This window comes from Macrobrachium rosenbergii, chromosome 21 (genome assembly GCF_040412425.1).
Source record: "Macrobrachium rosenbergii isolate ZJJX-2024 chromosome 21, ASM4041242v1, whole genome shotgun sequence".
Lineage (NCBI taxonomy): Eukaryota > Metazoa > Arthropoda > Malacostraca > Decapoda > Palaemonidae > Macrobrachium > Macrobrachium rosenbergii.
The window spans coordinates 1,354,955-1,381,300 of NC_089761.1; the positions used below are offsets into that span (position 1 = coordinate 1,354,955).

At 44.0% G+C, this 26,346-nt stretch overlaps 1 protein-coding gene across 1 annotated transcript in view; it reads right to left on the minus strand.

The window, feature by feature from the left end:
• The window catches only part of LOC136849652 (uncharacterized), a 759,811-nt gene that overhangs the window by 693,169 nt on the left and 40,296 nt on the right, over window positions 1–26,346 (minus strand). The window contains exon 2 of the mRNA XM_067122953.1: window positions 18,598–18,694. Coding sequence (XP_066979054.1) covers window positions 18,598–18,694 — 97 coding nt within the window. The remainder of the gene's footprint in view (window positions 1–18,597; window positions 18,695–26,346) is intronic.

Consider the following 26,346-nt stretch of genomic DNA (forward strand, 5'->3'; position numbering starts at 1 on the left):
CCTGAATCTGAAAGAATGGAGGAGAAAAATGTAAATCTGAATGTTGCTGGAAGAGAGAGCTTCTGAGATTCTGATTAAAAAGAGTGCCGATCTTCTTAACTGCTGAGCATCCTAAGAGTGGGTGTCCCTTTTATCTGATTCTGAAACAAAGTGTGAAAGGATGTTGGTTAGCAAATCCTAAAAGGGGCAAAAATCATGAAATCCAGAAATTTGTTTTTATTTAGCATTTCCCAACGTTTTTGAGGAAGCTGACACAGTCTGAGTTTGTACTATTTGAGTCAGTTTTGAGTTTGGGAATTTTCAAACACAAGAGAGTTCGAGTTTCAGTTCTAGAAGAAGTGGAAACCAGTTGCTCTTTGGCCAGTTTTCGTTTTTAGGGTCTTGGCCCTTGAGGTGTCAACTGAGTTTGTGAAGGACTTTGGTCTGTTTTTGGGGAAAGAGGTAGGTTCTTTTGTTGTTCCAATCTTTTTTTTGTTGCATCTGTTGTTGAGCTGGAGGGTCCAGGTTTAAGCCACATAGTTTAGGTAGTTTGTGGTTGAACTCTGTTGCAAAGTGGACCTCCATCTCCAGACCCGAACTTGGTTGTGTTCCACCTGAAGTGTTGTTTTGTCAGGGACCATTCCGACTCAGCGGAGTTGTCCTGGACAGGGAATCTCTCAATGACATTCCGGACCCTGCAAGGTGGGTAGCAGACAGATGCCACTGGTGTTTGTTTGCTGGAGAAATATCCATTGCTAATCATAACTTGACCAATCCAAAAAAAACTTGGAAACTCTCTCTGTTCAACAATGAACCAACAAAAAAGAAGAGACACATGAACCAATCTTATATGAATCCCAAAAACAGATTGTTCCGCAGTCACTTCAGGGTTAGAAAACTGCCATGACTTCCAGAACATTGATAAAACTCCCGAAACTGACAGACAGAGAGACATGCCAGAAACCAACTCCCAACCACCAATTGTGTTGACAGTATCCTCCCTCTCCCTCTCTCACAAAACGTTGGGAAATGCTAAATCAAAACAAATTTCTGAGGAAACTGAAGGGGCACTGACTTCGATAAACTCTTGACAGTCGTCCAAGGCCAGAGTCTCTTTTTCAGAATCGGTGGAATCAGAGATACTTTGTCTCTGAACCTGACATTGGCTCGGCTCCGCCATACCCTGTTTATGTCTTTCAGTTTGGATTTCAAAAGAAGATCCGTCACTGAAGCAAACTGAAGAGAACCTAAGACTCTTTCTTGGATACGACGGGAAGCTTTCTTGTTCTTGAGGAACTGTCTGGTTGCCTTTGCTATTTCTCTCCGCTTGGCCGGGCGGAAGAGATAGTCTGTGTGCACACAGGTCCCACTGGATTCCTAACCATTGAAAGCGACTCTCGGAACTAGGCGGGATTTCTCCTTGTTTATCTGAAAGCCCAGTGATTCCAGAAAGCCGATTACTATGGCTGTTGCTTTCCGGCATTCGTTGGCGTTGGATGCCCAAACAATCCAATCGTCTAGGTATGCGGCTAGCATGATCCCCTGAGACCGGAGTTGTTGAACTACCGTATCTGCCAGTTTGGTGAAGATTCTGGGAGCTATATTGAGACCGAATGGCATGACCCTGAACGAGTATGCTTGATTTCCTAGTCTGAACCCCAGATAAGGAGAGAACCTTCTCGCAATCGGGACATGATAATAGGCGTCTGAAAGATCTACAGAGGTGGTTACGGCTCCACGGGGCAGTAGGGTCCGAACCTGCGAGATTGTAAGCATTCGAAACTTATCCCATTGAATGTAGGAATTTAGACGGGACAAGTCTAGAATTACTCTTCGTTGACTGGAACCTTTCTTTGGAACACTGAACAGTCTGCCTTGAAATTTCAGATGTCTCGCTTTCTTTATTGCCCTCTTTAATAAAAGATCTTTCACAAAGTCCTTCAGAGCCTTGGAGGGTGATTGATGGAACCTGACTGGGGGAGGACTTCTGCACCAACTCCACCCCAGTCCTTTGGAGACTATGCTCTGGGCCCAGGGACTGAAGCTCCACTGGTCCCGAAAATGGTATAACCTCCCGCCTACCTGAGATATCTCACTGGGCGGGAGAGGGTCTGCCTCCTCTGGAGCCTCTGCCTCCCCTTCCTCTGGAGGAGGAGCGGGATGTTCCTCTACCTCTGAAAGTACCCTCTAGCTCTCGTTCCTTTGCATTTTGGATTGATCGAAATGCACCCTGGCTTTCATAAGAGGCATTATAAGCTGGGGAGGAGACGTATGAAGGAGCAGCGAGAGGTTGATGGGCTGGTTGAACCAGCACATACTGAGGTTGAGGTTGAGACTGAGAGGTTGAGGATGACCAGGGACGGGGACCTGGACAGCCTGCAAGACAGTCTGAGTCGGGAAGCCGCTTAAACTTCTTGAACTTCTTCCCTGGCTTGGGGTGAGTTCTGGCGGGCTCAGACTGCTTCCTCTTGGAGGATAAACCCCATCGGGAGCGGAGACTCTGGTTGGCCCTAGTTGCCTCGGCTAGGACCGCATCAACCTCTTCCTGGGGGAAGAGATTAGCTCCCCAGATGGAGCTTTTCATGAGCCTGTTAGGCTCATGACAGATGGTGGCTGCCGAAAAGATGTGTTTTCGGCAGTTCAACCGGGCCTTAATGAAATCATACAGGTCCTGCTGAAAACTCCCTAAGAGAGATTTCGTCAGTACCTGGAAAAGAGGATCTTCGCTTATATACCACTGACGTTGCCTCTGCCAAAGTCAGAGAGTTTAAGGACCTACTAAGTCTGTCCTTAGACTCAGCTTCAGCCTTCAGGAGCGACTCGGGATCTTAGGGAGTTGTTCACTGAAGAGGTTAGAAGCGCAGTCAGGGTCCAGCCGAGTAACCGTGAAGGTGTCCGGAGCTCCTACCCAAAACTGAGAATCTCCGGGTAAGACAAGAGAATGGTGGGATCTGTCTCCCGGAGATGGGGAAGGGTTTACCCTCCATACAAGCCTGGTTGGTGAGGAGGCCACTTTAGAGGTGCATGGGTGGGGAGAACTTCCCCAGAGAGAACATTGTAAATGCACCCTTGGCCGGAGTGAGTTTGGTGTTCTCCGCCTGCCACTCCGACAAAGTCCGTAGTAGGGCTGACTGGGCCTGGTCCTCGGGAAGATGACCTTATTTGGGACCTTAACCCATGCCTCCTCAGTAAGTCTGGCATAACCTGCATAAGGTGACTTCAGGTTAGGAGGGAAGAATTCTAGTTCTTCCAGCCTGCGAGTGCCTAGGCCCTCAATAGTGAGGGTACCCTCATGCTGGGGGCAAAAGGGTCAGGCGCCAGGGTTTCCTTTATCAAAGGGAGGTAGGCTGGAGGTGTCCGGGACGGAGAAGGGTTTGTTGGCCGCTCCGCCACTCATGAACCCGGAGATTAAAGTCCTCTGAGACTTAACCTCTTCTGATAATGAGAGCATCGGAAGCATTTGAAGACAGTTGATTCGAGAGTTGCGACAGCTTGTCGTCAACCCTTTTGTCAAACTGCTTCATAAGAAGCTCAGCAAATGCTTCAGCATCAAAGGAAGGAGGGGGGGAACCTCTCACTTTGTTTAGACCATGCTCCCTTCCCAGAAGTAGAGGCCTTGCTCAGAGATGGCACGGGGCTAGGGGGCCGTGGCGTCTTTGAGGGAACCCCGGAGCGGACTTTCTGGGACTTTAAGGTCTTTTTCTTTAACTGATTTAACCTTAGGGACGGTAGACCTTGCACCGTCCATAAGGCAAGAGGATTTCACAAATCCTCTGGAAGGAAGAAGCAGTGGAAGAAGGAGAGCTAAAGAAAAAAATCACCTGCCTCACTTACCCCCTTACCTGCTTGCAAACCCAGATCAACATTCATGGGTTCTAGGTTGATTAAGAGCCGCAAACATCTTCCGTGACAACTCCGCATGCAGCGACTTCTTCCTGGGAGGGCTGCGTCATCTCCTGGATCCCAGCGATCAAGGGGGCGGCTATCTCATCCGCAACTGAAGCCGAGATCCAGGCGCCGGGAAGAGAACGTTACAGAACATCCTTGCAGAAAACGTAGGGTTTCCCTGCCCCGACGTTCCTCCCAAAGCCGCCCGACCCAGGTCTTGAGGGTCGATAAAGAAGAGTCCCGGAGCTGCGGTCAATCTGGAAGGGGGAAAAAGTCAGGTGACTGAGCCTCCTAAAAGAGAATATGTTTCAATTATCCATCAAAGACAAAACTGAGGTGAACGTGAATCGGGAAGATTTTCTTACCGACTCATCCAGAACCTGCTCATAGAAGCGTAACACACCTCACAACCATCAGGGTGCCAGACAATCAGGTCCCCTACGTGGACAGCACACCGGAGTGGGACCTGCACACTTCATGTCCGCTGGCCTGATGCAGCACAGCGGTGCACCCTGCTCCTGACAACGCACCATCTGTAAGTTGAACGGGTAAATGAGTATGCTGATAGGGCTGCCGGAGTGGTTTGCCGGAGCAGTGTCTTAGGATAATAGTTATCCAAGTAGGTCCCGCTGGAGCATAACGGGGTAAAAGGGGCCTACTGGAACATGCAAGATCAACTACCTAGAGGGACCACCGGAGTTAATCCGGAGCGACAGGAAGGTCCCAAAAGGACAGTTAAACACAAAATAATAATTAAATAAATGTGTATATATATAATAAACAGTTATCCAGATAGGACCAGCCGAGCGCACCGGGAGGTTAAAGGGGCCTACTGGAATATGCAAGATTAACTCTAAATGGGACCACCGGAGTTAATCCGGAGCCACAGGAAGATATCCCATAAGGAAAAACGTATAAACATAATATAATATAATATATAATATGAATAAAATATGTATGCATCTAGGGAAAGATAACTATAAAAGTGGATATTTCTGCTTGGGGCCGGAGAGAGTCCTGTACTCTAAAACGGTGACAGCGGAGGAGGTGTAGTGAGCACTGTCCGACCAAACACCGTCCCCACTGGAGTGGGGAAACAAGAACATCCAGACTACCTAGCAGAAAAAACAAAGATAATTAGCTGGTGGAGAGTAGATACTGGAAATAGGTGTTCTAAATGAAGAGGACAAGATAAATGTCATAACGTGTGAACAACAGAAGACAGTCAGGTGGGAAACTCTAACTGGCAACATGAACACAAATTTCCCCCTGAGATATCCCTGGGAGAACGACACTGATGGGAAAAACGCGTCTGACACAAGAAAGGAGGGGATGGTATAGGCCATGAGTGTGGGACTCCAAAGGTAGCGACCAGGGGTGGGTAGGCACTCTCCGGGCGCCATGAGATCCATCACTCTCTCCTACGATCGGACGAATATGTACGAACGATACTAAGAGAGAGAGGAAGAAAGGGGAACACTCAAAGGCCAAAAAGCAAAAAGAAAGGAAATGGGAAACAGGGGTGGGAGCACCCCGGTCCCTAACTGAGGTCTCGATTGGGTGTGACCGGATAAGGTCAGGAACCAGTGGCGAGAGAACAGACCAATCAATGCAGAGGAAGGGGATATAAGGCTATGGCGTAAGGAACAGGATAAAACTCTCGGGCCTTGGTAAGATAACATATAAATGAAAGCTAACCAAGGGTGGGAGAGGGTGAGATGGGGGAGGAAGGAGTAATGGGGTAGGAGAGGGGGTAAACATGAAGATGGAGAATAACCGAAGATGTGGTTCGGAAGAAGGTAGGCAACACGAGGACCCTCGCTATTCCAGCTTAACTATTTAGGACTCAAAGCCTAAACGGAAAGGCCGAAAATAGGGAGAGGGAAAAGCGCAAGCCCGACTCACTAACCAAACACCACACAAAGGGGGCTCAACATGAACCCTCCCCACACAAACCTTCTCCCCTAGAAAGGGAAGAAGAACGCCATAGCCAAAACCTAGGCTAACCTAACACAGCCGGTTGGCTGATGGAGGAAACCCAGGGGAAGAAGGTATCTACTCCACCAACCTAAAGTTAACCTATCCTAGGCAAAATGAAATTATCAAATAATCATCAACTAATCATAAAGAACAAGCCTATGTAGAAGGGAGGAAAAATGGCCAACCTTCCAGACAAAAATTTTTCAAATGAGCTGTAAATATCAGGAAATCCGTGCGACATAAAATAAACCAGATAAATAAACCATCTCAAACAAAACATAACACTGGAGGAAGTGATGTCCAAATTATAACATATAACAATTGATAAAGGCGGATAGGCCCAGGGGGAAAACTCGTAGCCTAAACGACAATAACCCAACTTCCCAGAGAAGGGTGAAAAAATAATAAAACCCAATTGAATATAGGATAAGCAATAAACAAAAGGCATAACATAAAAAATGAAGGGGAATAAGCCCGACATAAATTCCAACACCGAGACTGAAGGTCACATGGGGTCGGGAGAAGGTGGAATAAGACTGACAATAAATCCCCCAATTATTTAAATTAGGGGAAATAAAACATCTCAACTGCCTAAAATAAAAAATAGAGATGGTACTCAACTTAGGTGAAGAAGAATCCAATGAAGATGCCATAGTAAACTTGAAATGGAAACACAAAGAAGCGCACACGATGAGAACAGAACAATAGCGGACATCGTGCTAAAAAAGTGGAATGTGGGTGACGCTGGTTTGTTTACAGTCCAGAGTGGTGCGGGGTTTGTAACGGCACCTCACTCTGTGGGACTTTGACATTGGGAATGTTTACAGGGCGGAGGCCTGTGATTGTGACAATCTCACCCTTTCTCATACACAACTCCATTTCATGGAGCTACACGGGGTAGTAACTCCGGCTTAGCTTTTAGCTTTTCTCTGGTATATTTAGCAATAGCTTTACCTAGAAATAAGTGCTGAAAGGTTATTTCACCGGGTGACACAGGTCGGAAAACCCAGAAATAATAATAAAACTGTAATTACAAAATTTGTATTATTTTGAACAAACAAATTCTTCCCTTATCTTTTGTAAGAAGGAGGTGAAGGCAAAAGCTGTCAGACATGTCATTTGACATGACAAGGAGGGGAGTGTTGCTAATCAGTGGTCAAATTTTTCTTGTAATTCTCTCTCTCTCTCGTTCCAAGTTAGCCAACCTACGTATTACAGCATTGTTTCTCTGTATGTCTTTAACTGTACAGTAGATAATTTTGAATTGATCTAATTTTACCTGTACCGTTTACAAACTGTAAATGCGCCATTCTAAAACATAGAGACATAGAGTATTTCAGAACAAAGAGAAAGTGACAGAATAAAGAATTTTTTACAAACGAGGTTGAGAATACTTCTAAAAATAGATCGGCAGAATGGGGGAGAGAGTCACACCATTTATTTCTTTTTTTTAAGGGTAATGTATTAAGCTAACTTTTAAATGAAAATACAGTAACTTTAATTTCATTTAATAAGTTTAATACTGAATTTCCATCTTTTGATATCTAATGTAAGAATAACTCTCTCTCTCTCTCTCTCCCCGTAATAATTCATAAATAATAATTTGATATTTCAGGTAGGGACAATATATCTCTCTCTCTCTCTCTCTCTCTCGTGTTATTCTCTCAGTCTCCGTAATAAGTGATAAATAATTTCACTCTCTTAAGTAAGGACAACCCTTATTTCTCTCTCTCTCTCATTCATAGTTAGCGCTCACACATTTTTACAACTTATTAATTCTCTGTACATCTTTACCTGTACAGTAGACAGTTTAAATTCATCTAATTTGACCTGTATCGTCTCAGCAGTGAAAAAATGCGTAGTGTTGCAAATCGTTCTAAAACACAGAGACATAATAACTAAGCGTTGTATTAGAAGAAAATGTAAAACACTGTTTGTTCATGAAAAACATTTCAGAACAAAGAGCAAGACGCCAATAAAGAAGTTGTTAAAAAGAGGTTGAGATGATTCTAAAATAGATCGGTTGGGGAGAGAGAGAGAGAGAGAGAGAGAGAGAGAGAGAGAGAGAGAGAGAGAAATTTCCAAATCTCTATTTTTATGTCAACCACTTATTTCTCTTTTTAAGGGTAATGTATTAAGCTAACTTTTTAAATGAAATTACAGTAACTTTAATTTCATTTAAAAGTTAACTTAATAATTTGGGAGCATGATTAGGGTCATATTTAGTGCTTAAACTTTAGAAATAAGCATTTATTAGCCTTTTTAGAGACCATGACAAACTTACACGAAAATTCACCCTGCGCGAGGGGTTCTGGAACCTAACCTCGCGTAAGTTCGGAGTATGACTGTATATGTCTCCAAACTTGGACAGTCAAGCAACAGCAAGAGATGCCTTCCTAAAGACTGGAACAAGGGGAGGACGATGTCTTTTTCCTCCATTATCCCAGATTTCGAAGGTTTGAGCAAACTTCTAACCTTCAAAGGAACAGCTAACTTAATAGTCCCAAATTGGCCAAACAAGCATTGGTTCCTATTACTTCAACAATGGACGAAAAGATCAATTCCACTATCGACTGCTGTTCTATCCCAGACAGTGGGAGGGAAAGTCATTTATGCATCCTCCTTTCTGAGCCGAGACCTTCATGTATGGATTTTTAAATTTTTTTCTTACAGAAAACACATAGATCTCAGTAAATTTACTCTAGAATATGAAAATACAATGCAAATTATATCATATATGTTAAATCCGCAAAACAAAAACGTTCAGATACTCAACAACACCATACATGTCCGAAATAATCAGAATTTCTCAGATGACTTCGTTCACAGAAATCTAAAAAATTGTGTGAGGATATTTCGGTGTAGTGCTGTTAATCAGAACAACAATATTTACTCGTTTTCCGTTATGAACAGGCTTATTATTGCATCATCAAATGAGGTAATGATAATTTCTTTAATTTTTACACATTCATATTTGTATTTCAAGGTGTTGAAAGTCAGCTGGAATTAATGGCAGTAAATGTTGTGATAGCTAGGGTAGGTTGACCAAATGTATTTAAATCCGCAAGAGCGTTCTCTATGATGTGAGGCGCAGTGCGGGAACTTCGGTGGGAAAACATAAGTAACTGGATGTTTCTTGACGTTACCAGAGTTTCTCTCTCTCTCCCCATTGCTAAAACACACTATACAAATATAGTATCGCTCAATCTCTAAAAGAAAAAAATAATGAAATGAGTAGCTTTACATATAGGCCTAGGCTTACACAACAGCACACACTCTCTCTCTCTCTCCCTCATCATAACATTGCATTCGTTCCTTTATTGTTCCCTACGTTTTTCTTTGGACACTGCTCAAATTTAATTCTTGATTTCATTATGGAAGATCAAGTTTCCGATTATGCAAGCATTACGTACATTGTGGTGTCATAAATTCATTTGTGTAAGGTTACTTCGTAGGTTATGTCAAAAAATGTTTATTTTGCTCAGAACTGTCACTGCAAATTACAACTTGAACGAATACAGTACTGTAAAGCTTACTACTGCATTTAAGTTTCAATGATTTCAGAACAGTAGAATATGATTGAAAGTTATAGGAGGTCAAGCAAAAAACAAACACAATAAGATTGAAGCGCCTCCCCTTTCTAAAGTTGCCAGATGTCACATTATTGAGCAATATATGTCCGAAGATTTAAAAAAACTGTATCCTAACTTTCCTTGCCGAGTGTACCTAGTGCAAAAATTATGGACATCATCTATCCAACAATACCAGTCCATATGGAAGATATGGTTAGATTATATCTAAACTGAGAGCCCAGTTCAGATTTCTATAAGAAACACTTTTTATTTTTCTCATATACCCTTTTGAAGACAAATGCCTTGTGGTTACAACAGTCATGGCATACATGGCTGCATTAACAGAACCCTTGCTTTATGGATTTGGGATTGTCTCCAGTATAGAAATTGTCACTTCCCTTTTGCAGTCTTTTGCTCTACACAGACCCGCTCCTGAAAGACTTCCAATTACTTGGTCCCTGAACAAGGTGCTTAGACTTCTATCAACCCCTCAATTCAGTGGACTCAATACAACCACAACGCCCATGCTATAAAAGCTGATCTTCTTGATTGCATTAGCATCAGGAGCTTGTATTAGTGAACTGGGCTCTCTTAGACGGGGACGATGCATCATGCAAACAACTGAACATCAATTATTGTCCCCTGGCCCATCATTCCTGACCAAGAATGAGGATCCTTTAAAAAGGAAACCTATTCTTATATGAAAACTCAATTTAGCAGACAACACATTATGCCCGGTTCAAGCACTTAAGGTTTCCTAGAAGTCACGGCAGACATCCCAGAGGATCCTATTTACCTACACCCTAGCACAAACTAACTACTCTCCCTACAAGGGCTGAGAATGATTGTAGTGTTTCTCATTAAAAAGGCAAATCCACACCCCTTTCCTAGGTCACATGATATTAAGAAAGTAAGTACGTTGTTGGCCTTCTTCAGAAATGTCTCTTTCGAAGAAGTCTCCGAATGTACAGGGTGGTCATCAGTTAACTTAATGCCACGTGCTTGAACAAATTCGACTACACACTTTATCAGCAGGTGGCATGGTTAGTCTTAACCCCTAGGTGCTACGGCAGAAAACCAGGGGTCTTACTGACAGTGAGTGTGCTATCTATCGCTGGGAGAAGGACAACAGTACTGCAACCAAACCCAGCTTGCTTAGGTAAGCCACTGTAGAACTACATCCTAAAATGTAAGTTCGTGTATAGTTTCTTGTTCCTTGGTATCAAAACCTGAAGAGTACTTTGAATAAAGAAAGGGACTTGAAATCTGTAGCTTGACCTCGGACCAGAAATGTTTTTCCTTTGGGTACCGGGATTAAAAATTGGAAGTTTAAGCCTTTTTTTGTCACCTGTTAATTTCTTTGTAAAGCTCCTTGAGGACAAAACAAGCGACTATGCTATCAAAAAAACAGGTTTTGATGTACGAAAAACCTATTTTTGGTAGTTTTGACAGAAAAACTGGGTTCAGCTTTGCTGATGATAAGGGAAAGTGCCCTCTTATCTCTGAGTCCATTACATACTCCATCACATGTTATAATGTTAATCATTACGACACAATACCTGGCCAAAAAGACTACCTAAAAGAGAATTCTTTGATATTAGTTTGGTCACCATGGAGCTCTGGTAGACCATGTTGAGGACTCAACAGAGACTACCAAAAATAGGGTTTTCCTTTATCAAAACCTGTTTTTTAGAGACCGTGCCAAACTTACGCAAAAATTCACCTTGAGCAAGGGGGTCTGGAACCAAACCTTGCATAAGTTCAGGGTATGACTGTACTATACAAAATGCAAAGGACTGGTGCCCAGCCATGTAGCTTACCTGTACAGCTCGTCCATCCAGCTCATACTCTGCTGGGCCTCCAACTCTCTGTCCTCCAAGAAAGGAAAGAGAAGGAGGGTGGGGGGAACCAGTCCATCAAACACTCTCTTGCTCACTGAATACCTTAAGACGAGGTGCTACCTGTCCCATTGAGGGAGTTGGGCTAGCTACAAAGACCCAAGGAAAACATACCAAAGGACTTGTGGGCAATGTCCTACAGGTAAAAGGAGGTGACTGTGGTCTGACGAACACCAACCACCCCTGTAGTGCCTGCTGTACGTACTGGTTTTTGCAGAATGACTAGGACGGGTTAATGTCCCTGACCTTGTAAACTTTTGTCTGGACTGTACATTCACCCTCCTCACTGGACAGGTCATATGTCTGCTTGATTGTCGCACAGAGCCAGAAAGAGATTGTGATCTTGGACACCTCTTTCTTGGGTTTGCTTGTACTAACAAAGAGTCACTGACACTCAGGCCTGAGATGCAAAGTCCTATTTAGATAGTACTGCAGCAATTTAACAGGACACAGTGCCAGGGACTGACGAGTTCCGAGACTTCACTATGAAAACCAAGACAAATTTGAGCAATTCTGAACCCCATCCCTTCAAGTGCTTAACATCGAAAGATAGGCCATGAAGCCTGCCTACTCTCTTCGTCTATGCTAAGGCAAGAAGGAAAACAGTCTTTAAAGTCAGTTCCCTGTCTGTTGATCCTCTAAGAGGCTCGTATGGTCAACAAGTGAGGCTCCTTAGAGCAAGAGTCATGTCCCACTCAGGGTGTCTGAGTTCCTTGGGAGGGCAAGACTGTTTGAAACTTCTTGGGAGCAAGGGGATCTTCCATGAGGATGAGAGATCAACTCCTTGTAGTCGCAGGACCTTGACTAGGGCAGACCTATAACCTTTAACGGCCCAGACAGAGAGAAGCTTCTCTTGGCAAAGGAAGATGTGAAAATCCGGTACCTGCTGAAGATTGGCTCTGATTGGAGAGATACCCTGTTCATGACACCAACCACAGAAGAGGGCCTATTTCCCCTGGTGTACAGCAGCTGAGGGCTTATGGAAGTATCCAAACATTCCCTTCACTGTTTGGTGTGAAAAACATTTTGCCTGGAGGAAATGCTGGATAGTCTCCTGGTGATACCTCTCTACGTGTTATGGGGGGTTGCTCTCTCAGGACCTCAGGCGGCAGAGCCAGCATGTCTGGATATCACTCTGCATGTGGCCATTTTGGTGCCACCAGTGTTAGCCTGAGATTTGTAGTTGATTACCTTCTGAATCAGGCAAAATGGTGAAAAGCACGTGTCGGGGTTGTCTTCCAAGGTTGCCCAAGGATTAGGGACTATCGTGTAGAACACCAGCAACTTCCTGTGGTGCCAAGTGGCAAACAGGTCTATGCTCCAAGTCCTCTACACTTCAAATAACTTCTCTACTTCACAGGTGTGTTGAATCCACTCGGTCCCTATCACTTGAGTCTGATGCTTGAGCTTAACTGCCATTATGTTCTGAACACCCAGAATGTACCTGGCTCACAGCTCTACCAAGTGGGCCACCACCTACCCATGCACCTTCATTGTCAATTGGTACAGTGGAAATGAAACCAAACCTCCCTACTTGTTAACATATGCCACTACTGTAGTGTTGTCACTCAACATCACAGAGTGCTCCATCACATGGTCCTGGAATTCCTGCAATGTTAGAAAAGCTGCTTTCAACTCCAAGACATTGATTTGGATGTGCCAGTCATCCTGGTTCCACACAACTGACCCCAACAACTCCTCCAGATGTGTGGCCCCTCGTTTGATGTGTCTGAGAACAGAAGCATCTCCACAGGGGGAGTGCCAAGAGGCACTCCCACTGTAAGGTTCCTGTCATCTAACCACCAAGCTAGATCCTCTCTCACCTGCTGCAAGAAAGGGACTGGAAAGAAGGGAGGGTCTGTCATAGGGCACTAGAACCCTTTGAGTCTACACTGAAGGGTGAATAGGTGAAGACACCCATGAAAGACCAGCTTCTTCAAGGATGACTTGCCACCACTGAGCAGGTTGTTCTTGATAACAGGAATTTCTGCACCATCCCTCTTTAACTTGCCAATGGTAGTCTGAAGGAAAAACTTGCCGCCTACTGCTTGGGAATAAGATCTGACTTCTCATAGTTTATCATGATCCCAAATTTGCAACAAAACTGTCCCTGGCCAGTGGCAACTGTGAGTGAGAGTCTGCCAGAACTAGCCAATCGCCAAGATACCTCATCAGATGTATCCCATGTAAATGGGCCCAAGCTGAGACCAGCATGAACACCTGAGGAGCAGTCAAAAGCCCAAAAAATAGTGTCACAAACTGGAAGGCTACTCCTCTGAGTGTAAAGCAGAGACACCTCTGAGAAGACCTGTGAATGGGCATTTGGAAATACACATCCTCAGGTATATTGAAAGCACAAAGTCTGAAGGAATCTACTAGAGCCAATCAGGTCTGATGCACGAACTGGTCCAATCTATGACCAGTCTCCAGGAACAGGCAGCCATAAAACCCTTGAGACTGACCCTGTGTTCCATGGTGCCTTTCCTCAGCATTGCATTTACCTTCCCAGAAGGGTGAAATCCTTCTGCAAGTTGGGAATGTAAGTATGGAACTTGAATATTTGAAGGGGGAGACGTTATCCTTCCAGGATACCCACTACCTAGGTCTGCTCCATGTTGCCCAGTGGGTTGACAGGCAATGCCTCCCACCACTTTTTGCAGCTGGTGGGAAGGAATGCCACCCTCAGTGTCCTCCCTTCTTCTTGCCCTTGCCTTCCTTCCTAGAACAGGTGGGGGCTAAATGGAGCTTAACTGCACAAGCATTGCATTCACCTTGTTCCAAAGGGCAAGATCCTTCTGCAAGCCGGGAACATACGTCTAGAATCAGACAGGTTTGAGAATGAAGGGTGGCTGAAACTCAAGGGGTAGTTGATAACCTTCATGAAGGACATCCACTACCCAGGTCTCCGCTCCATGTTGCTGCCAAGCTGCCTAATGGCTTGACAGGAACACCCCCACCATTGGCAGCAAGTGGGAAGGAACACTGCCCCTAGTGTCCCATTCCCTTCTACTTGCCCTTGCCCCCCTTCCCTTAATGGGAGGGGGGGGATTGAAAGGGATGCAACTGTGTGCCTTTTGTTACCAGGGCAGGAGACTGAGTTCTACGTGGAGCACAGGAAGTCTGTGACTTTCTCTGACCCAACGAGGATGGGCAAGCTTGACTTGAAGGTTAGGGTGCAGCGCCACGCAAAGACCAAGAGCTCTAAGACACTGCTTGGTGAACAAGCTTGTCATTGTTTTCGAATCACAGCCTCTCCACCGTGGCCTCCACCTCATTCCAAGCAATGAGCGAGAAGGATCCCGGTACCGATCTGTTCCTGAGACAAAGCCAACTCCAGGCAAACAAACCCTGAGAACTGAGACCTAACAGTATCTCACCTCTTCAAAACCAGGTTCACTGTCTGGTGGGCAAAGATAGGTAATAGTCCTACCTCCAGACAGCATCAGTTTCTTGAAAGCTGCATCCTCCTCAGGTGTATGCCCTCCTGTAAGGGACCAGAGATCTAGCCAAGAGACTGTCTGGAAGGCTGCTAACTATGCCTGTGGGAGACTCTCTCTGCATGGAGACGGTCTAGCACCAACCCATGACAAAGATGAGTCAAGTTCAGGTCCACCTTTTTCATCAGCAATGGACTCTGAAGTTACATAATACTTCCTCTGACAAGTCAGAGGCAGAGGAAGTGTCTTATCTGCCTGACTAGACAGCAGGGAATTGTCTTGCTTAGAAACAAGAGAATTCACCTGGTCTAAAACCCCATCTGCAAGTCTAGACCATGACATGCTGATCAAAGTCTTGGGCTCCTTCTGCAGTCCCCATAGTGACTTAATGGCTGAAGGGTGGTCTGCAGGACAGGCCACAGTCTCTTCCTTAAGATCATTTAAATGATGTATCATCTCAATGATCTCTAAAAAGTGCCTCTGCAACTCAGAGGTGTATGATTCCCGGGACACAGGACCCTCGGGTTCCTCCAGTTCCTGGTCCTCCCCAAGCTGCTCCCTCTGCATGAGAGGGACACTCACCAGAGCCCTCTGGCAATCTCTCGACCACTCAGGCACATGACCTGTCTGGTCCGAGGACCCAGTCAGGTACTTAAACCTCTGTGGTAGGGCTGGGATAGGATCAAGAATGGTCCTGGTCCCAAACCCCAGCCCTGTCTAGCTCCTGGCTCCCAGAAAACCCCGAAGAGGCAGAGGGGTAGATGAGAAAGAGAAAAATTGATAAGTATCAAGACCTGAAAATCAAAAGGATATGGAATATGCCAGTGGAAGCTGTACCCATAATCATAGGAACAATAGGCATGATCCCAAGATCCCTGAAAAGGAATCTGGAAAAACTAGATGCCGAAGTAGATCCAGGACTCATGTAGAAATGTGTGCTAATAGAAACAGTACACACAGTGAGAAAAGTGATGGACTCCTAAGGAGGTAGGATGTAACCCGGAATCCCACACTATAAAAACCACCCGGTCGAATAGGATGACTGTGATAGACCAAAAAGATGATGATAATAATAATAATGATAATAATAATAATAATATAACTGTAATTACAAAATTTATACATATCTATAGTAAATTATGTGATATTTTAAACAAATAAGTATCATTTCCTGATCTTTCGTGAAACCTTTAAAGAGAGGGGCGAGGGCAAAGTGTCAAATGTCAATCGTTCCCTACAACGTGTCAAAGGATTTCTGGTACTATTTCTCTCTCTCTCTTTCTTTTTCTTTTTTCCTTCATAAATCATGAGTTTCCATCTTTTGATATCTAACGTAAGAATAACTTCTCTCTCTCTCCCATGTTCGTCTCTCTGTCTCAGTAGTAATTCATAAATAATTTAACTTGATATTTCAAGTAAGGACAACTCTCTCTCTCTCGTGTTGTTCTCTCTGTCTCCATAATAATTCATGAATAATTTAACTCTCTTAAGTAAGGACAACCCTTTTCTCTCTCTCTCTCATTCGTAGTTAGCGCTCACACATTTTTACAAATTATTTCTCTGTACGTCTTTACCTGTACAGTAGATAGTTTAAATTGATCTAATTTTACCTGTACCGTCAATGAACTGTAAATGTGCTAGTGTGGCAAATATGTTCTAAAACAGAGACATAATAACTAAGAGTTGTATTAGTCCAAATAAAAAACACTGTTTGTTCATGAAAAAACATTTAAGAACAAACAGAAAGAGACGTAAAATAAAGAAGTTTTTAAAAAGACGTTGAGAAGACTTCTAAAAATAGATCGGTCGGAAGGGGAGAGCGAGAGAAATTCTCTTCCAACTCTCTATTTTTGTGTCAATCATTTATTTCTTTTTACAAGGGTAATGTATTAAGCTAACTTGTAAATAAAATTACAATATCTTTGATTTCATTTAAAAGTTAGCTTAATAATTTGGGAGCATGATTAGGGTCATATTTAGTTTTTAAACTTTAGAAATAAGCATTTATTAGCATTTTTTGAGACTGTGCCAAACTTACGTGAAAATTCACCTTGTGCAAGGGGTTCTGGAACCTAACCTCGCATAAGTTCGGGGTATGACTGTGCTATCCTAAAATATGTACTGTACAGTAAATATTTCAAAATCATCTTACAACACAGCAAAATATCAATAAAATGTACGTAAATTATGCGGTACAGTAGACAATGTGCACAGTTACTTTAGGCAGAAGAAAATGTGCATCTGAATTATAGGGATACTTAAAGAGTAACAGTTGTAGGTGGGTACGTAATGTTGTAAGATGATTTTGAAATGATATTGGGGTGTTTTGGGATGATAGTTTGAGGTATATTTTTGTTTGAACTGTTAAGTTGGGTGATGAACTGTTAAAATAGGCAGTTATAAGCATTTTAGGGGTGTAGCCTATATACTTAAGGGTAACAGTTATAGGAGGGTAATGTAAGATGACTTTGGGTGTTTTGGAATGATGGTTTGGGGTATATTTTTGTTTGAAATGATACTAAATTGTTTTAGTATGATAATTTAGGGTATATTTTTGTTTGAACGACTAAATTAGGCAGTGAACTGTTAAAATAGGCAGATATAAGCATTTTTTTAAGGGATACATGGTATTTGGCAGTTATAAGTGATTTTAGAGGGGATTTTGCATTTCCCTGGTGAGTTCTGGAACCTATTCCCGTGAAAAAGTGGGGGAGCCCTCTATAACATATATCAACTTGAAAAAAAATTGAAGAGATGCAGGGAAGCCCACAGCTCCCTGAGCCTCTCAGACATCGACAAACCCAGAAGAAATGTCAGGTTTGTAAGAGGTCCTTCTCTCTGTCCCATGAGAGTGCTTGCCAGAGTGATTGTCTCACCCTCTTGCAGGCCCTCTGCCGAACGTTCGGTGGGAGTTGGCACGAGAGAAACTTCCCCCTTAGGGCGGGAGGAAGGAAGGTGTCCAGGAGGACCTTTGGTGTCACTGGTGGGGTATGTATTACCTTCTGGTGAGACCAGGGAGAACTACTTCTTGCTTGAGGCAAACTTGACCTTATTCAGATGGCCATTCTCAGCACTTTGAACAAGGACTGTCAAGAGTTGTATAGCCGCTTCCAACAGGAGACAAAAAGGTGTATGGATCAATCTAGACAGACAACAAAGTTTTTTCTGCTCAGATGATCCAAGCTTACATGAGTCATGAGTTTGACTCATACTCAAATCTCAATCAAATCCAAGACAAAGCTAGCAAAAGCAAGGAAAATAATTAAGTGAGCAAAAGTTTATTCAAAGCAAATACAGTGAAGGTCAGCGCAGTGTCAGGTAAGACATCTGAATTTGACAGCAGCCAGAAGCAAAGTAGAGTGCAGACCAACAAGTGGTGGTGGTGAGAGAGAGAGAGAGAGAGAGAGAGAGAGAGAGAGTTGCAGCCTTTTCTCCCCCCCCCCCATGTTGATAGCTAACTACCTCTTCAATAAGTATGAACAGCCACTTCAAGCTCACACTTGAAGCTAAATCCTATGTAAAGAACAAAAGTTTGTAGAAGTATAGGCATAAATTAAAAGTGAAATAGAACTATAAGCAAGCCCACTTCTTACTGGCTGAAGCCAAAGCTTACTGATATAGTACATGTCAAAAAATGGATATAAATCCCCGCAAGAAACAGTTCTCACCCATCTAAGATCACATAATTTTTTTTGATGACCTGACAGTCGTCAAAAGAAGGCTTTAGTAAGAAATGGTTGATACTCTTTCCTAAATGCATTAAAATTGGGGTTGAATTCAGGTAATCACAAGAAGGCTTTAGTAAGGAAATGGTTGAACAATGGCAAATAATAAATAACTTACTTGAAAATAACAGAATAGTGATCAAACTCATCTTCCACTTCCAATATGGACAGAATATCAGCTTCATGATGCTTGAAGAAATAGCTTTCAAATACATCTGTAGAATTTTAAAAATTATATGATAAAACAATGCAACAAATAAATTACAGAAAAGCATTGATATAAGTCCATAGGTACAGTACTGTATATGCAAAACCAACAGCAATATTTTTTAAAATGGAAAAGTAATTCTTTTACACAAACTCATATTTTTTAAAATAGAAAAGTAATTCTTTTACACAAACTCATATTTTTTTAAAGTAGAAAAGTAATTCTTTTACACAAACTCATCAAGCATACTATGTACAATTTGCAGTCTTGTATCTTCCCAAACCCACAACAGTTGCTTAAAGAGGCGCAAAAAATTGGGAAATACACTTCTTAAAAGCTGAATAGTAAGCAGCAAGTAAAGTGGAACTTGAAGGTGGGTACCCCCTTTTATGATTGATGGATTTGTGTGAAAATACTTTGTTTTGAAAACTCAAATTGTTTCATCATAAAATCAACTGAACTGAAACTGAATTGCAATTCAGGAGAGGTCAAGAATTTAGTCTCAGATTTCTAGCAAAGTAATCTCATGAGTTACCCAGATGTGTAGAGCAAAACAAGACCATTGTAACTGGTAAGATGTCAAAAGAATAAGCATCAACTGACCATTCAAGTGAGGCACAGATGCTCCTGGGAGCTCTATGTCTCTTGAAGTTGTATGAGGCATGATAATTTGCATTTCTCAGATATACAAACCTGAAGTCTTTTATATAGACATACCTTGGAAAAAAAGCCACTTCAATCACTGAAGCTCAGTAACCATGTAGTTAACTAACTAGCTGCAGGTGAGTAAGGGGTCTGGGGAACCACCTAGTCCACTTTTTTCTTTGACAAAAGCAACAAATACAGGGTAGGTTAGAGGTGAGATTGATAAAAGACTTCAGGTTTGTGTTTCTAGGTCAAAAACAAATCATCTTAAATTTTCAATTTGCTCCAATATAAATACAAACCTTCATCTTTCACATGGAAACTTATTTGTTAGGTGGGAGGTATTGTCCAAGGAACACGACTGCTGTTATTCTTTCATCTGGAAATGTCAGCTTACCAGTCACATAGGCCTATGTGAGCTGGGGTAATATGACTCTTGTAACCACTTGTATAATCGAGTACCCTGTGTCAAGAGTATGGTGTTTCTAACTTTACGAATGTAAGAGAACTTTGGTTTTCATGTGGAATGTGGATGTTAATGAGTGCCTTCAGTGATGCCTATGATCTCATTGCTTGTACACTAACACTGGAAAGTTATCTTTGTACTGTAAAAACAGACAGATTGTGAAAGGATAACCCAGAAAAATATATAAATGACTGTGTATTTTTAAATGTGGTTTGTGGGCCTGATAAATCTGGTTGCAGTAGGTTTGATCATGTCTCCTTTTGGCCTGGAAAACAAGATTGTTTATTATGCTGATGATGCAACACTTGTGGGTGAGTATGCACTGTGGGTGAATAATGTTGGCCCTTATGAGAAATGAAACTGCTCTCAGTCTTAATCATGACATGGAGTGGATTAGTGAATGGTGTAGTCAGTAGGGTATGAGGCTGAACCCCAGTAAAAAAAAAAAAAAAAAAAAAAAAAAAAACCACTATTGATTAGCAGATCCTGTACAGATTTTCCACCCCATCCTCCCCTTCAGGTGGATGGGACCACCCCAAGAGTCTGAAGCTTTAACTATTCTTAGTGTAACTTTTGACTCACATCTAATGCTGCACAAAGTTAGGTATTGTACTGTACGTAAGGCCTCATACATAGGTCGAACATCACTGATCTGGCATCACTGGGACCTGCAGGGTGTCTGATTAGTGATTCTCCTGGATTACAGATCGGTTAGGTTAGAAATCACTTAACCCAACATTAAACCACCTCATCCTACCTTTAAAATACTCTATAAATCAGTACAAGTTGGTTACTAAGGAAGAAAGAAATTTTGAATGAAAATCAAGTGAAATTTTAAAGAAGCACAGGCAAAATAAATGTACAGGTAATTCTGCTGACTTATACAAGAAAGTTCATAATTGACACTACCAGGGTGAAGAGCTGGAGTTTACAACTAAGCACATCTACATATTAGGTGAAGGGCTGTCCGGATTCCCATTTTCTTCACCTTGGATTTTTTTTATATATTTTATGCTATTCTCATTTATATTTTTACTGTATTTACTTTTTTTTTTTTTACATCCCAAAAGATACTGCAATCATGTGCGTATGGTACGTACGAATGCAGAAACTCATTCGCTGGCCTCAGAGAACTTGCTACAGCTTGTTTTGGTTCGTGCTGTTACGCTTATGATTTTTTAAATTTATATTTTATGCTATTCTCATTTACATTTTTACTGTATTTTCTCATTTTTTTACAGCCCAAAAGATAAACACAATCATGTGTCTAGCATATGTACGAATGCACAAACTCATTCACTGGCATTGGAGAACTTGCTACAGCTTGTTTTTGGCTGTTGTTGTTACCCTTATAATGTTTTTATTTTTATTTTATGCTATTCCCATTTAACTTTTTACTGTATTTTCTCACTCTTTATTTCTACAGCCCAAAAGATAAACACAATCGTGTGCCTAGTGTATGTATGAATGCACAAACTCATTCCATGGCATAAAAAAACTTGATACAGCTTGTTTCAGTTTGTGTTGTTACGCTTATGATTTTTCTAAATTTATATTTTATGTTATTCTCACTTATGTTCTTACTGTATTTTCTGATTTTTACTTTTCTGAAAAGAAAACTATTGTGCCAGCTTTGTCTGTCCGTCTGCACTTTTTCTGTCTGCCCTCAGATCTTAAAAACTGCTGAGGCTAGAGGGCCGCATAAAATGACATTTTTAATAGCATAGTTGATTGTTTTGTCCTAAAGGAATTACCTTCCATGGTCTACCAGAGCTCCATGGTGACCAAACTAACATTAAAGAATTCTTTTCTAGTTGGTCTTTTGGCCCGGTATTGTGTCGTAATGATTAACATCATAACACGTGATGGAGTATATAATGGACTCAAAGATAAGAGGGCACGTTCCCTTATCTTCACCGAAGCTGAACCCAGTTTTTCCGTCAAAAGAACCTGCAAGAAAGGGAAGTGACTATTGCGCATGTGCATCCGCTCTCTTGTTTACAACGAGGCCGTTAAAGACCAAGGAGTAATTAGCTCTCTTTGGTCTATAGCAAACAGTTCACGATGTTACCAGCACTCTGAAAAAATTCAACTTTTCTCTCCATTTTCATTTTCAAGGATCAAGTAAACATCAAAAATAGCAAGATAAGTTCTTAATATTAAGTTCCAGTTAAAAGGTTTAGTTTTAAACTTTTGGAATTGACAATTTCCTTGTAAAAGCTGGAACCCGGCTCATTGATTGTTACCTAGTTTTGTAAAGCAAAAACTGTTTTAAATTCTAACTAAATGTCTTAACTAAAAGAAATCTTCCACGACTTATTATTAATATAGAAAATCCTTTCAATTTATACGATGTCTACAATAATCTAGGCAGTAAGTGAGAATAATTTTTAGACTAGATTAATAGTGGATGTTGTCTGTAGCCTATTTCTTTGGATTACGTATCCTTATGTGGCCTACCTTGGACCAAGGAACCTAGGATCAGATAACAACAATATATGGGCAAAATAAATAGATAGCCTAAAAATAAGGCTACATATTAGTATAAATGTTTTCCTTTTATACAAGCCTATGCACTTTAAGCATGAGCTAAATAATCCAGGACTAGCCTAGGCATTACCTTACATCAAGTTAAGTGATAACCTTTTACAAAACATCCCATTTTTAGACTAGACTGTTAGCACAGACCATGTAACCTAGGGCTTGATGAAATAGTAATCTGTGCTAGATGAGATGATAACCTAGCCTTAAGGCTATATACTAAGGTAGGCTAATTGTGATCTATGTAACCAATACCCTTAAGTGTGAATTAAATAATCCAGATTAGGAAGCAGCCTAGATTAGAGTAAGTTGTGAGAGGGTGCAAGAGAGCAGGTAGACATTGACTGCTAGTTTATTAAGGGAGCAGGCCGCTTATAAAGTGGCGTGCGGACGTCAGTACAAAGACATACAAGGACGTACAGGTGACCCGAGGTCAATTGTTCTCAATGTGAAACAGGACAGGCAAATACAGATAACGTGACAAATAAAATTAACAGATTAGACACAACAATGCTCTGACACATGTACAATACAAAAGGGCATAAATGAGTAAGTAATAAATGCACATTTACATAAATAAAACATGGCTAGGTACCCCGACCTAAGGTCAGGGGAAAAAGGCACCATAGAAAACGGGAGGGTCACTAGAGAAAACCTGTTGAGCGGGGACTTTACAATACTCCCCCCCCCACATAGGTAATGTCTGATTAAAGCAAGTATCTGCTGGGGCACTGGAGAAGACTGCAGCTCCGTGATGTCAGCTGGGGGATGCGTTGCGTGCGGGAGGTTGGCTGCAGCGCTGCCTGGGTCCGGTACCTTACAGGGGCCGCCATGCGACTTTCTTGTGGGCGGGGTGGGCTGCGGGGGCGACGTCTCCTGCGGAGGGCGCTGAGGGGTGTCGCCGATGTCCTCCTCCAACAGTGCTGGCTTGAGGCGGTCTATCGGCACCCAGTCACTCTTCCCGTGGATGGCCAGCTGGAATGCCTTTTTGCTTCTCTCCAGCACGAGGAAGGGCTCCTGTAGGGCCTGGTTAAGGGTGGGCGGACAGCGTCGAGGCGTGAAAGGTGTCATCCTGTCGGTATACGTCCGCTGGCAGGGGGCGAACTTTCCGACCGTGTCACGGAGCCTCTGGACCGTCAGGTTGTGGCGATCCCCCATGATGAGTTTGCCCGGGACTACGAGAGACTCCCCGTAGACTTTTTCTGCTGCGGACGGGTCGCCGTTGGCTCTGGGGGTGGTCCTCAGCCTGAGGAGGACCCAGGGGAGCTGGTACTTCCAATTCTCGGCGGTGCAGCAGGCCATGAGGAACGCCTTCAGGGACCTGTGGAACCTTTCCACCAATCCATTGGCTGCGGGGTTGTAGGCGGTGGTGCTGTGGTGAGTGGTCCCCAGCAGGTGTGCCAAGGCGTTCCACAGCTCAGACAGGAAGGCTGGGCCCTTGTCTGTTATTATATGGTCTGGGACACTGAACCGGCTGATCCAGCTGGAGAGGAGGGCCTCGGCGCACGCACTGGCGGTGGCTTCTTCCATGGGCTTTGCTTCAGGCCACCTGGTGGAGCGGTCGATGACTGTCAGGAGATACCTGGCCCTGCCTGATGGGGGAAGGGGGCCTACCACGTCGACATGGATGTGTCCGAAACGCCTTCCTGGCTGGGGGAAGTCGCCCACCCCTGACTCGGTGTGGCGTCCTACTTTGCTGGTCTGGCACCAGATGCACTGCCTCGCCAAGGTCATCGCATCCTTCCATATACCGTGCCAGACGAACTTCTCTGCCAGCAGCTTGGCCGTCGTCCTGCTGGAGGGGTGGGACAGCCTGCGGATGATGTCGAAAACCAGACGGCGGTGGGGGCGGGTACCAGCGGGCGGGGGTGGCCAGTGCTTATGTCGCTCAGCAGTGATGGCCCCCCAGGGGCGAGGGGCACGTCCTTCCACTTGAGCGACGTGATGGCGGTGCGGTAAGCTGGAACCTCTGGGTCGGTGGCCTGTTCCCGGGCGAGGTCCTTGTAGTCAATCCCGAGCTGCACTGTGTTGAGTTCAATCCTCGAGAGGGCGTCTGCTACAGGGTTCTTCCTGCCGGGGAGGTACTTGATGGTGCAGGTGAACTCTGCGATGGCCGCGAGGTGCAGCTGCTGTCTGGAGGACCATGCTTTGCGAAGGCATGGACCAGCGGCTGGTGGTCCGTCCAAATTGTGATGATAGGCGTGCCCTCCAGGAGGAACTTGAAGTGGCATACCGCCCGGTACACTGCGCAGAGTTCCCTGTCGAAGGTGCTGTAGCGGGACTCGGCGGGGCTGAGCTTCATGCTGAAGAAGGCGATGGGCTGGGGGGCTCCGGTGACGACCTGCTCCAGGACGGCCCCACAGGCGATGTTGCTGGTGTCCGTCGTCAGCTGGGGTCCTGGTGGGCCAAGGCGGTTGCCTTGGCGAGGGCGGCCTTCATCAGGGAGAAGGCCCGCTGCTGGTCGGGGCCCCACACTAAGGTCTTCGGGTGGCCATTCAGGATCTCCATAAGGGGGGCCATGTGTGTGCGACCCCGGGGATGAACCTCCTGTAGTAGTTGACCATCCTGAGGAATTCCTGTACGGCCCTGATGGAGGTAGGGGTGGGGAACCTGGCAACGGCTTCGACCTTCAATGCGAGTGGGTGGACGCCTCCCAGGGATATCTCGTGGCCCAGGATGTCAACTCTTTTGACGCCGAAGGTGCATTTGTTGAACCTGACGATGAGGCCATTCTCCTGCAGGCGCTGCAGGACCTTCCAGATGTGCCGCAGGTGTTCTTTGTGGGATCTGGAAAAAATTAAAATGTCATCTATGTAACAGACGCAGAAGTTCAAGTCCCACAGGATGCTGTCCATCAGTCTCTGGAAAGTCGCCCCCGCATTCCTCAGGCCGAAGGTGCAGAAGGCGAAGACGTAGGACCCAAAGGGCATGATGATGGTGGTTTTGGGGATATCCTCTGGAGCTATTGGTACCTGGAAGTAGGATTTTAAAAGATCCAATTTAGAAAATATTTTTGCCCCGTGGAAAGAGGCCGTGAGGTCTTGCATGTTTGGGAGAGGGTAGTTATCTGGTTCTGTGGCGAGGTTGAGCCACCCGTAGTCGCTGCAAGGTCTCCAGGAGCTGTCTGGTTTCTGCACCATGTGGAGGGGGGAGGCCCATGGGCTGGAGGCCTTACTGCATATGCCCATACGCTCCATCTCGGCGAAAGTGTCCTTGGCCTCCTGAAGGCGCCGAGGGGGAAGCCTCCGGAACTTTGCTTGCGTCGGGGTGGCCCTTTGTTTTGATGTGGTGGTAAAATAACAATTTTTAAAGTAAATTGTATTTTTCCTAACTATACAAACCCGAGGTCCTTTACATTAGGAATTAGGCTGGAAACGGCCGTTAAACCCTTGAGCAAGATGGTTAGGCAGTAACTACCTCCAGGTAGGCGGGGATACCCGCCTGTCCGGATGTAAACATTCCATTATTTGTTCCGACACAACATACAAACCCTCGGTCCTTTACATTAGGAAGACTCACTGGTTGGAGGGAGGAATCTGAGTGAGTATTCTGAACTGACTGGAGTTCTACTCACCTGGGTTACTCCTCCTGGTCGAAAGAGCGAGGAGGAGTACCGTGCCTCTGACATATTGATCGGAGTGTAGGAACTGCAAGATCAAATGTCAGATACTGGACCTTTTGCATGAGTGAGGAAACGTGAACTCCTACGAAAATAGGCTGGAAGGATCTAGAGTCGGAGGCAGTAAGAAAAAGCCGAGATAGGGTTCCCTTATTGCCAGTCTCTCCTTCCTCCCCTTGCTAGAGGAAGGAGCGGAATTGCTCCTATGATTCTAAAAGAAAAATCGGAATTGCTCCTATGATTCTGAAAGAAAAATAGAACGGGTGCTCGATGTGTAGTCTTACCGCATCAGTGCCAGTTCCAGCAGCTATTGGTTCGAGTCCTATTCTCATCCCTAAGGAGGAAAAGTTGGAGGACAGAGAAGGAGGAGGAAGAGAGGCCAGTCACT